General features: G+C 40.8%; 1 protein-coding gene across 6 annotated transcripts in view; it reads right to left on the bottom strand.

Moving 5' to 3' along the window:
• USH2A (usherin) overlaps positions 1–15,344 on the bottom strand; it is a 942,943-nt gene that overhangs the window by 38,273 nt on the left and 889,326 nt on the right. For all 6 annotated transcript variants that reach the window (XM_075595608.1, XM_075595610.1, XM_075595609.1 and 3 more), the window contains 2 exons: positions 14,284–14,605; positions 596–805 (listed from right to left, as the gene is read on the bottom strand). In XM_075595608.1, coding sequence (XP_075451723.1) covers positions 596–805; positions 14,284–14,605 — 532 coding nt within the window. The remainder of the gene's footprint in view (positions 1–595; positions 806–14,283; positions 14,606–15,344) is intronic.

The following is a 15,344-nucleotide window of genomic DNA, read 5'->3' as shown; positions in this document are numbered from 1 at the left end:
TAGGTAGCTATTCAGAAAGCCTCGGGGGGGGGGGGGGGGTGAGAGGGTGGAGGGGGGGGGGAATATCATAGGGCACCCCTTCTCACCGCTTTAGTTTTTTCCATGCTCACTGTTTTAGTTTTTTTTAACGATGTATTTTATTCCTAAAACTGTGCTCAAAATCGAAATAAAGTGGACGGGTAAATCTCTCTCACTTACAGTAGTTACATTAGCAAACCTCCAAAAAAACCTTTTCTGAGAAAATAGATCATATTAATTTATTTAGAAGATTTTCTAACGCGCTGCTCACCAAGAAACTCAGAACCAGGGCGCGTATGGGAACTGCACCCTTAACCCTTTCTCATCAAACCAATGCAACACAGTACAAAGGGAAAATATATACTATTGCCAATGTGACTTTGCACTGTGAAGACTTCTCAATGCTTCAGCCCATTAATCTGTTTGTTTCTCGGAAAGTATAGGTCAGATTTTCTATGTTAATCTCAATTTCTGCATTTTACGAATATGGTACTTCTCTTCTCCCAAGAAAATCTGCTATGTACAAAGAGAAGTACAAACACCCGTTCTTAGAGATATGGAACATTGTTTTACTTACCACAGTGTCCGTTCCGTTATTGTTTGTGGAGAATAGTCTATACAGGCTTACTATACCATTCGGTTTAGTTGGGGGAGTGATGTTAGCCACTGCTAGTGTGGAAGACACAGTGTGGAAAGTGGGTGTGTGAATTCCTTCAGGGGGAGCAGGGCCAGTTCTGCAGTAAGTCCATGTGCTTGGAGTCCTTCCTGCTGAATTTACGGACCAGATCTTAAAAACAATGGAGAAGACAAAGGGATACAATGATCAGACTGAAACATGACATCTTAAAAATAATGCTCCTAAAATCCAAATCCCATCCAGCTGCCACAAATGTAATATCAACACCAAGAAATTTACCATAAACATATTTATCTCTTTTTTTTTTCTTTTCCTTTTTTTGTACAAAATATAACGTCAAAATGCAATCATACAACATAACATTATTCAAAAATCCCAGGAAACTTTTGGGGTGATGTTCAGAAGACGAGAGAGGTAGATCACGGGGAAACATCCTCTTAAAAAACCTAACCCTTCCTCATCCTCTTTCCCCCAGTGCATGCCACTCAGGCTAAGGCTCATGGTCCCTTCACATAATTTGGTCAGGGCTTCCTTCATCCCCATTATTTTTTTTAACTTTAATAAGCTATATGTATATATATATATATATATATATATATATATATATATATATATATATATACAATGAAGATCTGCGCCTGTGTGGAGATGTCAGAGAGTAAGGTGGATTGAATAATATAAGTTATTAGTATTGATTACATAAATATATTAACCAATAACATTAATAAAACCTGACAAATACTGTAGATGTCTAGCCATATAAAATATATATATATACAAAAACATATATAGTGCTGTTGAACCTCCTATAGGTGCACAATACAAGCTGTCCTTTTGAGTCCCAAAACAATGTCCAATTGAGGGGAAAAAATAAAGCACTATCAGGAAACAGGCAGCTTCTTCAACGAGGGTGCAACGACCTCCCTCACCACCTGCATAGAAAAAAAGAAAAGAAAAAAAGCGCCGATTCCTAGTGCATTACTGTGCAATAAAATATTTAATTTCCCAAAAAGGCTCATAAAATGAACTCACAAACATAGATAGATAAAAAGCATGTTATGAGATAATACTCATGCTCCAAAGGATCAGCAACCGCTGCTTCACTGCTACACTGCTCCGTGGCTTCACCGTGTCCAAACTTGTCCTCGTGGTTCACCGTCAAACAGGAACTCACGAAATTGGGCTCACCGCAACTCCTCTCCCCGGTCACACACCAACAGATGAACTTTGGTTCCCTCCGGGGACGATAGATGTGGCGGGACTGCAAATGACATCACCCGATCAAATTCAAAGGACAAACGGGCTAGGATTTACCAACAGGTCTGCCAGCAGCATTGGAGGATCAACTGCACAACTGTCCCTACGCGTTTCATCAGATTAACTGACTTCTTCAGGGAATCCCCTGCCCCTGGATAAAGGACATTTTGGCACAGCGAGGATACCGTAGCAGTGAATACCAGCGGTAAAGTCAGCAGAGGAGCCGATCGGCGAGACTCCGGAAGCATTGAGCCCGGAAGGTGGATCTCCTCGAGGTTACTGACGCGATACACCCAACTGCGAGCGCCGAAATCCAGCTAGTGACCATTTCATATTAAGGCGCATGTCCTAGTCACCTTTGGTGAGTAGGATTCCAATTTTTCCACTCGGCAGAGCATCGTTTTATTGGAGTGCCAGGAGCACTCGATATATGTTTGTTACTGATTGATGTACGGTTGTGTACACTATTTTATTCATTTATCCCTCCATTTTGGAGTATTAAATTGCTCTGTCATTACATGATATGTGATGTTATTTGGGTAACACACTATTGTAGTGTTTCTCCACATTTTGTCTCCCTTCTCTTGAGGTAGTCATCTTCAGAACACGGGGCAATTTTCCACAGTCTTCCTTCTATTATTTAAGCTGCTTCTATCCTCAGCGCCACAAGAGGTTAACTACTCTCAGTTCCATTATTGGTTGTGAGATAACCAGATTGACTTTTTGGGCAGCTCATTGGACTCTTTTTGGACTCAAGTGCACAGGTCGATTTATTGTCACTATTTAATTTATGTTTGTCACGCGAGCGCTATTTTTGCACTAATTTTTCACTCATACTGCCCCTAGATAAGGCAACGTAGTACCCATCTCCGTTTTCTCAATAAGTCAACGAAGTGAACCAGCGGCAGGTGATAGTGCTGAGGTGAGTGAAGCAGACGAAGAGTGTGTGTTGTTTTAAATGTTCGATTGAGCAGCCTAATTTCACAATTTTTACATGGTGGCGGTTTTCACTTCTCATTCGCCACACCTTTGGCTACATTGAAAAATAGGTTGCCCACCTCTGCACTAGTTATACAGCAAGAAGGTTTTGGTAAATAACCAGTAAAGGTCTCCCAGTTTACAGACTTTGGTTGGTGTTATCCAGGGATGGCCAACTCCAGTCCTTAAAGGAAGGTCGTTTTTTAGGATCTCCCAGCTTCAGCGCAGGTGACTCAATCAGTGGCTCAATCTTTGATTGATCAACTGATTGAGCCACCTGTGCTGAAGCAGGGATATCTTAACAATCTAACCTGTTGGTGGCCCTTGAGGACTGGAGTTGGCTACTCCTGCTGTAATCTAATACTCACATATAAAGGCTTTGGAAGCAAGTGTTGAAATATACTGGGCATGGAAATAGGAGCACTATCCTAAAGCAGCAAGAAACGGCGATGTCGTACCCTCTCAAATCACACAATTTGACGCGGCAATACAGTATGCAGCAGTGAAGATTTCTGCGATTTCACCACAGTGATGAAGTTTTTACACTTCTGAAACATTCGCATCAATTAAAATGTCCTATTCGGTGCTAGGTGCGAGTAAAGAAACAAAACGAGGGGTGTTGACTTCAAATCGAATGAACATATTGCCAGTTCACTATATAAACTGGAGGGTGTTAATGGGCCCTTCAACTACTTTGGAAATAGTTATATATATATATATATATATATATATATATATACAGTGTTCAACAAACCTATACATTTGCTCGCCCCGGGCGAGTGGATTTAACCCCCGGGCGAGTACATATTGGCCCAAGCAGCACACGTTTGGTACTAGGTGGCGAGTAGATTTTTTTGTGTGGCGAGTAGATTTTTTGGTGATTTGTCAACCACTGTATATATATATATATATATATATATATATATATATATATATATATGTGAACTGGGTCTGCAGTACTGCTGAAACAGTTGTATCTTGCCTGGGTGAACTTGCAGGATAGCAGGAAATAAGCAGGGGACAGATGGATGGACACACACACGTGTGATTGGGCGTGCGTGCCACATGCACCAACATTACATTTCAAGCTCTACAGGGCAGGGACCTTATTGTGCCTGAAAAAACTGTATGCAGTGTCAGCTCTATATAAGATGTATTATTATTATTATTATTATTATTATTATTATTATTATTATTATTATATTGCACCAGGCCAGCCACCAGCATTTAATGGGCACAGGAAAAAGTGTACACCCGGACCCCAGGTTGCAAAGCGACCATGGAGGTGGGCTACTGAGCACTTGTTATGCAAGGGGAGCCTAAGGGTGGGTGCTGAGCACTTGTTATGCAAGGGGGGCCAAAGGGTGGATGCTGAGTACCTGCTATGCAAGAGGGGGCAGGGGGGTGCTGAGCACCAGTTATGCAAGGGAAGCCTAAGGGTGGGTGCTGAGCACTTGTTATGCAAGGTGGTCCTAAGGGTTGGTGCTGAGCACTTGTTATGCGAGGGTGGCCTAAGGGTGGGTGCTGAGTACTTTTTATGCGAGGGGGCTCTAAGGGGGGGGTGCTCAGCACTTGTTGAGCGGGAGTTAAACAATTTTGGTGCTTGGCTGGATGGGCCCCGTCATATACTAATGTAAACAAATGTTGTAGGCTACTATGGAGGACATTAATGAAATGCCACGCTGTAATTGGTTATATTTCTGGTCATTAACTGACAGTAAAGCATCATATTTTGGGCAGCACTGGTCATCCTGTTGAGTGGCAGTTAGGAAGGGGGACCGAATGCTATAGTGAGCGAGAGGGTTGGATCAGCAGTCATACAGTAGTCAATGACAATTTTTGGTGAGTCCGGTGGGTGAGGGAGAGAGGGGATCAATCAGTGAGCACACGGTCACCAGAATCTGATGGACAGATTATTAGTGTGAGGAAAATTAATACAAACATACATTTAACCTATTATTGTAATAATTCACACAGAAAAGGGCATTATTAGCCACCTTCTGGGTTAAAGGCCCTCAACGTTTCACCGGCCCATCAACTTCTCCAGCCAAGGTATTTGCAGTACAGTAAGTGCATGAAAAAGGTAAATGGAATTAGGGATTACCTGCCCAAACATAGGTTAATGAACCCATGTTTGGCATACTGTGTGGATTTGCGGGAACAGAAAGAAATTGCTTAAAAATAAAAAAGCCCTAATCGCTCGTTTGAATACGATGTAAATCGGAACGAAAATGGCTGTTCTTGCACACAAATGCACAGTTTGTAGAAAAGGCCCGGTCATATCAATATGTGCTGTCATTTGGTGACGTATTTGTTCTAAGTACTATTAAAAGATAATATAGAAGTAATATCTGTGCGTATACTGTAGCTGCTTCTTCGTTTTATGGTCTTAATCTTCAGTGCACTAATTGAAGGCCCCGCTAGTAACTTTGTTATTCCACCCCTGAAATGTAGGAATTTTAAATCAAGTTATTTTATTAGAAATTCCTTCTCCAGGATCTACTGATTTTGTTAACTTCCAAAACAAAACAAACTGATTTGCAGACTAAAGGAAACTCAGCACTTATTAAGCACAGTCTCCAAAAATCTGCATGAAAATTACATTTTGCTTTCATCAAGGAGTGAATAAACATATGGGAGAAGGTCTAATCTTATTTATCAAAAATCATTTGTATAATTAAACTCGAATATCATAAAAGGTCACCCGGGGTCTCCATTTGCATGAGTAAGTTATTTGTAGAATGTCAGTTACGATAGACAGAATAGATGGATGTGAGAGATTATAGGGTTAAATTAGGCTCAATAATGGCCAATTACACAGTGATCAATCAGAATGATAGATCTAAATGGCAATACAAAAAGACTGTCTAAGCGATTTCCGTAAAAGTATTCCTTTGCAAGCTTTCATGTTCTGCAATTTTAACAGCGGTTAAACATGTTTTTACTTTTTTTTCTTCTGGATTTTTGTTTGACTGTATTTTATTTAATTGAAATAGATGTAAAAATGGTATAAAACCTAATAGCAACAAGCACATCATATGAAGACTTCAAATAATTTCATGGCTGTGACTGCAAAAATATTAATATTTTTACAATAGAATAGCAGCTACAAAAGAGTACATCTTTTGTATATTTTTTTTATGCGCAATTCAAAAATAAAAATGTATAGTTTGAATAAGCAAAGTATATTCAAATGATTTAAATGAGCACATTTCCCAGGTATTTCATGCTGTTTGTGTTCAGAGGTTTCTGCCTCTCCCCCTCTAGCCACTGAACCCACCTCTCACATATATTGCAGAGTGTGGAGACTTTTACTTGGTGAATTGCTTGCAAACTTTTAAAAAGTTCTATTTTTCGGCAACTCTAATACTTTTTGGCAATGTTCATAAAACGTGGCCAAAAAGTTTGCACATCTCTACTATACTGTAAGCAGATACTGGTTGTGGTACATCCTTGACCACATTTTGCAACAGAGAGGCGCTTACTATACAAGCAATGTACCAATCTGCCAATGAGTCCCCATTTTCATTTTCACAAAGATCTGATATTTTCAAAGAAAAAGCGCCCAGTGGGTGAAACATGTCAGAGGACTACCTTTGTGCAACTCAGTGTTGCTAGTGGTTCCGGTTTGTGAATAAATTACCTGTCATCAACTTTTCCTGTCGGGATCCCCGTTTTTTGCTATTGGAGCAGTGCTTTCCTTGTTCCTGTCCTCCAGATCTTCTATCTACGTGGTTTTATAATGTTGAGAAACAGTTTTTGAAACCCATCTCCAAATTGTATTTACTGAAGGGAGACTTGTGTTTCCTATATTGACCTCACCAATCCTAATCCTGTAAAGATAAATTGATCCATTTGCTAAGGCAGAGGCCTTGGTGCAGTGGTTCTCAAACATTATTGAGCACGGGCACCCCTAGAGGGGATTTGTAAAATCTTTGGGCAACCCTGCTCATCAAGCCACGCACAATCCTTCCTGCTCACACGCAATTCGCTCTCCTCATATGCACAAACCTACCTCACTCACACCCTACTAGTACACTCACACTTCAAACTCACTCTTATTCTCAATACATTCCACATGCACCTCCTCTTGTCACAGAGCACACGCTTCACTTTTCTCTATCACACAATCCACATTCACAGCGAGGAGCCTGCAATCCGCCTTTCCCCTCTCTGCTCTGTGCTGGGTTGAGAGAGAAGAGTGAGTAGAAGCAGATTCCAGCCTCTGTCTCCCAGACAGCATGGGGCACATCAGCTGAGCAGTCGACAGAGTGTTTCCACCTCTGGGCTGCGGCACTGTAGGCAGAGGGTTGCGGCACCCCAGGGTACCATGGCACCCTAGTAGAGAAACACTGCCTTAGTAGGATACATTGTATTAAACCCCTGCATTATTTAATGAACTGTGATATTCCATATCCTATTACAAAGACCTTCAGACCCTTCTGGCAGCAAATTAATTAAGCTGCCCTTCAGTACAGAAGTCCAAAAGTACTGTTAACCCAGTTAACCTAGGAAAAATGTTGATATTATTTGGGGGCCTGGTGTTCTGAAATTATGTACAGGAAACACAGAAAAAAAGATGCAATACCAAATCCTTAAACATACTCATTTTAGGAACGCTCAAAATATCACCTTTCTCGCAACAAATAAAATATAAAACAAATAGACCCCACTCTTCAAAATCAGAGCCATGTGATAAATATAATTGTTATTAAAAACAAACAAACAAACCCACCACAGAATTAAATAGATATACATCTACAGTATATCACATTACAGAAGCTTTTTCAAGTGATTCTACACTATTCTCGAAGCTCCGAAGTTGTCATTGCCAAACCGCACAGTTTGACATGTTCACAAGAAGCAGAATGAAATGTGAGAAAAAATGGTATTCTCTATTGCAAATAATTTCTTCTAAACTGCTTCTAAAAAAAATGAGACAAACCATATGCTTTAACAGCCCATCCGCATGGTTTGTACTGGCTTTAGAAGAGGACTGACCAGAGGTGCTGCTAATTCCATCTCCAGTCTGACTTATGGGTTTTACTCTTTCAGCCAAACCCATATCTAAGGCTCTGGATGTAACTCGGAATACCTATCTCGCCACCCTTTAGGTGGTGTTAAAATAAATGCGCATTTAGAAGCAGTTGGCATAACGCAGCTATTAGAATCGCAATTGTGGGCAAAAAATGCGAGTTTGAGGCTTTTTTGACACAACGATCGGATTGTCAGAGCCAGCGTGAAACCGCTTCTAAAAAAAGCCATTTAGACTCAGTTTGGACATGCGATAAAGGTTTACAGAATGACAAAGCATGCCAATCCGCTTCTAGCGTGCATCTGAGAAGCGGTTTGATACACTTCGGAGCTACTTGAAGTATTTTCGCTCATTGCTGAACATGAAGCTACTTTGCAAGAGTGTTAATGGATGTAGTTTCAAAACTAATTTCAGTAAATGTACTAAATTCATGTTTTTGCCAAATTCTAGGGATTTTCTGCCATTGAGTTTGTACAGTTTTTGTTAATTTTGATTTCCAGCAATGCTTGCTGGCATTTTTTAATTAATGTTAAGGTTAACCCTCATGCTAAGTTCAATGATATGGTTAGATGCATTTGGATTTATTTTTTTTACATTTCACTATGATTGAATTATTGGTTAAAAAATGTCAGAAATGTATGTAGTCGTGTCCCCCTGCCCCCCCCCCCGCGGGGGGGTTAGGAGGCGGGGGGGGGGGGGGCGATGCAGGGGAAGCTGAGCGCACTTGTAAGTCAGAAAAATTTGTTTATGTAAGTGCAGAGCGCCGATCAGCGTGTGCACGCGCATCGCGTGAGCGGGGACTTGCATATATATTTATATGCAAGTCACCTCACCAAGCGCCGCCCGCTCAGCGAGCTCAGCGCTAGCGGGGATGCAGCCTAAGTCTGGGTAGCGATGTACAAATAAGCACTATAGCTGTGCCATTTTAGCTTCCTCTCCAATAAAACATGGACTACAAAAAGATTTTTCCTTCTGTATTACACAACTTTTGCAGCTAATCCTGGGACAAGGAAGTGCAAAATCACTGCTCCCACTCAAAGACCGTTGTTTTGTTCTTTTGGAGTCATCAGCTGCAGGGCCGCCAACAGAAATCGTGGGGCCCAGGACAAACATTGGGCCCCACCCCCCCATGTCGGTGGTATTGAGAGCCGCCCCCCCCATTTCACACCTCACGAGCCCCCTCTCTTTCCTCCCTCCCTCTTCCCATGTATTTCTCTCCCTTCCCCCTCTCACTCTCCTGCCTCGCATGCATTTCTATCCCCTGCGTCTCACTCTTACTCCCTGCTTTCCGCCCCCTCTCTCCTCTCCCTGGGACAATTACTCCACGCTCACTCATTCCCTCCCCCCTCACACAATTCCCCCCACAAGATATATACCAAAAAACGTCCCACCCCTAATGCAAAAATCTTCCCATCCCCACCCCCGCAAATGCATACAAAAAACCCACCTACCCAATAAATATAAAAAAATACATATAACCCCCCCATACACACACACACACACACACACACACACACACACACACACACACACACACACACACACACACACACACACACCGTATAAAAAAAACCTCCCCAATACATATAAAAAATTCCACCAAGCCCCCAATATATACTGTATAAAAATTCCCCCAAGCCCCCAATACATATAAAAATACCCCCAAGCCCCCCCAATACATATAAAATACCCCCAAGCCCCCCAATACATATAAAAAGGAGATGCCAGTGGGGGGCCTGGGGATGGTGGGAGGGGCTGAGGAGCATGGCTAGGGAGAGCATGAGTGAAAGCCCGGCTGCCTGGGCCCCTACTTCAGGGGGAGCTGAAAGGATGACTGTGGGAGGGGCCGTGGATGGTGGGAGGGGCTGAGGAGTATGGCTGGGGACTCGGGGAGAGCGCGGGTTAAGTCCCGGCCCCCTACAGGGGGAGCAAAAATGACGGCCAGTTTTTTTCAGACACTTTTTTTTTGACACGGGCCCGTCAGTGGCTGGGCCCCTTTAGTCACCGGGCCCAGGACCCCAACCCCGGCAGACCCCCCCCCCCTGTTGGCAGTCCTGATCAGCTGTCCCTTTAAGAGCATGCTTGTGACAATCTTCCATCCAGAAAATAATTATGCTACAATTTAAGTAACCACTGAGAATGACAATAGCCATCTATTTCTACAAAGCTAATGTCATCGCTACTGTACATCACCCCAAAGAAAAATTCACAATTTTACCTAGTTACTCTACTACCTACTAATATCAACCTCTAATGGTAGGCACCAAGGAAAAAAACACAGCTTTTTACGCTGGGCTCTCAATAAGATAAAACTTAGGTCACATTCTCAGGATCATCATACAGCGCACCCTATTAACATTCAGGTGGATGGGATTCCTCCTTCCCGTTCTAATTCTTATGTCTCCATTTGTAAAATGTGTTTTTTTTTAAATAAATCAGTTCTGTACTATGAGAAAATATGCATTTTTTTAAAAAAACTACTCTAGATTACATTTTTAATGTATTATAATGTAACAAGCAGTTTTTGTTTCTATAGCAGCCATTTACAAAGTCACATCCCTTCCTCTTCTAAAACAGGCTCTGACACACCCCTATTTGACCCCTGCCCTCTCTCTAGCAATGTACCAATTGTATCTAGTGACTGCCTGGGCACATGACCTTCCCCACAGAGCTTTGTATATTTGGTCCTCTTCTGCTGCACTTGCAGCCATTTAGTGAACCCCTGAGCCGAATCTTCACCGGTCGATCACAGAATAATGGATCGATCGGCAACTTAGCTAATTACTGATCATTGCGTGGATTGTATTGATTAAAGGGATTTTTTTTAAAACAGCAGCTTGGAAATGGGTAAATGAAACATGCGGTAATTTAAGCTGATCGGTCGTAAACTGCATGAAAGAGCAAATGATATAGAATACTGGGGATTATCAATGCAGCAGTGCTCGTTGGCGACTCAGCTATGCTAATGCACTAAATGAACACTTTTTACTTCCCCTGAGTTTTACGACAAATGTGAGAAACATTCACAGAAAGGGGAAAAAAAAGTCACAAAGAAAATAAACTATACCAGAAACTACCAACCACAAATTTTATATTTGCCCTTAATCCCAATTATTGCAAAAATATGGCATATTTTGCTTAAACATTTTGTGTTTTTTTTCCCATTCAGTAAAAAAAAACATTGGAAAGAACCTTTACAAAGAGAGGCCCTATGGACATTATTTATATTTATAATATTATATATTTTTTAATTGAGCACTACCTGCCCCAATCTGCATTCACTAACAAAGCAATATTTTGACTTTATAATGTAAAAGCATGTTCCTCACATGTATAGTGCATAATGCATTGCACATTTACCATAAGCTTGTTGAAAACACTGTAACAAGCAGTTAATAATAGCAACAACAAAAAAAACACTAAAGGCGAGTAATTTAATAATTTGTTTCCTATGGGTATTTAATGAAATAGTTATGGCATTCCCATGAGAGAGATAAGGAGATATTAAAGGTCTTTCCAATATCTTTAATGGCTAAGGGCAACAGCTGATTCAATAGATTCGATCAAAATCACCACTTCTTTAGCTGCTAGTGATTTATGACTCTGGCTCTGTTTAGTCATCACTCATCTTAGTTTGCTTTTCAGTGCTCATAAATTATGCCTCATAAATAAAAATATACAATCAAGAAAATCATATCAATTCATCTACGGTGAATAAATGCCTTTCCCATAGCACTCTCACTAATGCCTTCTATAAAGCCTTGAATATTTTGGGCTTCTGGTATAAGAAGTGTTAGTTGCATATCTTGACAGTAAATAGAAAGAACAAACTTTAAAACTTTAAATCATTTATTATGTTGCGGTACTTTGTAACCGACACATTTATAATTGTAGTGCTGGCCTTATCTCTTGCGTAGCCCAAGGTGGCATGCTGGCAGCGGGGCCCCTCTGTCAGCCAGCGTGGTGAAGTCATTACATCACGGCGGTATATGACGGGGCGTTGTCATGGCAACGCATCATCATGTGACGTCGGGTGTGGCCATGACAATGTGATGCTGCAGGAGAAGGTAATACCCCCCTGTAGACACCCCCTCTACACATACACAACACACACACGTACGCACCTACCTTGGGGTTGAACAGCGGTACTGCATCGGCCCGGGGACTCTCTAGCTCTCGCCTCTCCAGTTGGGTGGAAGTTGGAACACGGCGCCAACAGGAAGAGGGAGAGGAGTGAGTGCGGGGTCCCCCAAAGATATGGGGTGCAAAGCAACAGCCTTGCCCTAATCTCTATTTTGGGATAGTGCCTCAATACGTCTGTTAGAGGGGTCATTTATTAATGACGACAATATAGGTACAATATTGATACAAGATTACTACTTTATTGTCTACATCCTAACCAAGTGATGTGGAAAGATCTTGCACAAGTTTTTGAAACTGGGACATTTCTGACTTTCGCTGCCATGCAAAAGATCCTGCAAATACGCCAAAATCTATAAGTATGTACCCAAGCGCTGGCAAGTTGAGATTCGCAAATTCATTAGAGTTAAAAAATAAATAAAATAAATAAATAAATAAACTCCACTCATTTTTTAAATTTGAATGCTCGGAAATGCGAAAACTACAAAAGTTTACCAATTTGCAGAGAATATTTTAAAAAACAAGCAAAAGTTAACCAATTGGCAAAAAAAACAAACAAATATAAAAATCGCTCTATACTGTATTTCATTTCCCCCCCTACAATTTTAGAATAACCTGCGAACCAGAAAAAAAGCTGCGCACTTCAAATTAGCTTGAGTTAAAAAAAATGAAACACCAGGTCCTATGGCTCGTTAAATACAGTATGGTGTAGACATTCACTTGACCTATCATTTTCATTTCCACGAAAACCGTTGAAACCATCACCCTACAATATGGCAATTTTTCAGCAAATTAAAAAAAAAAGCATTAAAAACTTGTTTACTTGTAAACACATTTACACAAAAAGTGAAATGTGAAAAAAATAATTGTGAACAAAAAACTGTGAGACATTCGTACATCTTTAATCATAAAATGGGGGTCCTTTTCTATAATAAATCTGCTGCTTTCGTGCCACAATTTTGAAGCAGGAGGTTTTGATAACTAAGGCCCAGATCCACAAAGCTCTGCTATTTATTGCAACATTAACCTAAATTATCGCTACTATAAACCTAATTCCTATCCACTAAAGAAAATAATGTAATGAAAACCTAGAGTTAACCACTAAAATAGCTACAATTCTACGGACGCTAGACTTACTCTTATGCAAATCAGATACCAATGAACTGCGCCTATCATCGCAGATTCACTAAACTCTGTTCATGTTAGCGCAGGGAAATAATGTTACGATAAATAGGTCACACCAAAAGTTACCATTAATCACAGACAGACCATGATTATCCTAACGCTATTTCTGTGGATTGCCTATAATGACAAAGGCAGGTCTAAAGTGCTACCCTAATATAATATTTTGAACAAGGGAACACGGGGTCCCCGGACTGGCACAGGACCGATTCTCACATCAAGGTAAGAGAGAGGTGTGTGTGCACATGTGTTTGAGATGGGGGGGGGGTGGGGGGCTTACATTCTCTGGAGCAGCCCTCCTCTTGAAGCGTCACATTATCATGGCGACCCGACATCAAATAACGCCGCGACATCCCATGACAACACATTGCTATGACAGCGTAACATCACGTGACAACGCACTGCCATGACGATGCGCCGTCACATGTCACAGTGATGTCATAATGCCACCACGCTGCAGGAGGACGGACGCTATTGAAGGAATGCCCCGGGCCTGCAGGTATGTACCCTCACCTTCTTCTACAGGGGGTGGGGAGGCTCACTGCCAGCATGCTGCTCTGGGCCCCAGAAAGGCTAAGGCTGACCATGGCTTTAAGATGTTAACAAGACATTAAACATGCTATCACTTATACAAAGATGTGTGTAATGTCCTAGTGCCAAAAAACTTTTTTCATTCAGATACAGTATGACATTCTACTAATATTTCCATTTAAGTTTTTGCGTAAAAAAAAAGAAAGTCTGTCCATTCATTTCCATGTAAAATAAATAAACAATCAACAAATCTTTATCATAGGATAATGCTATCAACCTTTTGGGCCATATTTGTTAAGTGATGCTAAGTCACATCACGTGACGGTGTCATAACACGCATTTCTGCTGATTTATTTCAATAAGTAGTAATTGTAAGGTGTCTTAGCACCACTTAGTAAATGTGGCCCTTTAGATTTACCAAGCAATTCTATGCATTTATTTTATAATTTAACCAATAATCAAAGCAGAGGGCGTAAATGTTTTTTTATCCTTTGGAACGTCATACCTGGTATTCATATTCTGTATATGATAACACATTCACATCCTTGAAAGAAGTTGATGACCCATTGTAAACCAATTCAGTGACAGCAACTTCCTGTAACTCAGTTACTTGTCTACGATAAAGTTCATAGCGTATGATTTTCCCATTGGGGTGCTGAGGACTATTCCAAATCATTAAAGGTACCAAATGAGTCTCTTGTTGATTTTTCTGTAGATCTATGAGAGGGGGAGGCTGAGATTCCGGGGGGGCCTCCAAGGTGTGCCCAGTAGCCCACTCACTTGAAGCACATCCTTGTAAAGTACAAGCTCCAACTTTCGCTTCATACCTTTGAAAACAAACACATTAGATCTTTCATAATATGCAAAACAACAGTTTCAGAGATATAATATAAATTGATTTGTCTATGAAAAATTACAAATTGAAATCTGCAAGATCAACATCACCACACAATCCATTCATTTGGAAAGAACTGTAGGGTGCATTCAAGTTTAGCACCGCATACAGTAGTAAATGTGAGATCATTATATTGCTCAAATTTGGATGACACAACAAAATTGGGTGACTATGACCGATATATGAACGCTGTAAGAGTGTTCTCGATCTATTTGGCTTGTGAGCCTTCATTGCTCAATTAGTATCAGGCTACTATACCTCATACTTGAACCAGGTAGATCGAGAACACTCTTACAGCGTTCATATATCGGTCATAGTCACCCAATTTTGTTGTGTTTTAAAGCGCTTTATTTTAATCATTTGGTAATAAAGAATTTTAATTAAGTCTATTATTACACTGGGTGTTCGAGTGCTTGCATCTAGGTTTCCTGTTCTTGTGTGTGTGTATATATATATCTACTCTATCTAAATATCTACTCTACCTAGAGAGCACCTCACCACCACTATATACTTTTGCAGTAGCGGGGTACCTGTTGTGTCTCTCTCAAAATTGGATGATATAATTTTTTTTAACTTTTAAATCGGCATTTTAAAGACAGTTTCACATCATAGTCAACATACTGTATATCACGTTTTACAGAACAAACAATGAGGGTAAAATAATATAGGGG

Source organism: Ascaphus truei, chromosome 4, assembly GCF_040206685.1.
Source record: "Ascaphus truei isolate aAscTru1 chromosome 4, aAscTru1.hap1, whole genome shotgun sequence".
Taxonomy (NCBI): domain Eukaryota; kingdom Metazoa; phylum Chordata; class Amphibia; order Anura; family Ascaphidae; genus Ascaphus; species Ascaphus truei.
Note: the sequence above shows the minus strand (reverse complement) of the source record. Positions and strands in the feature narration are given on the sequence as shown.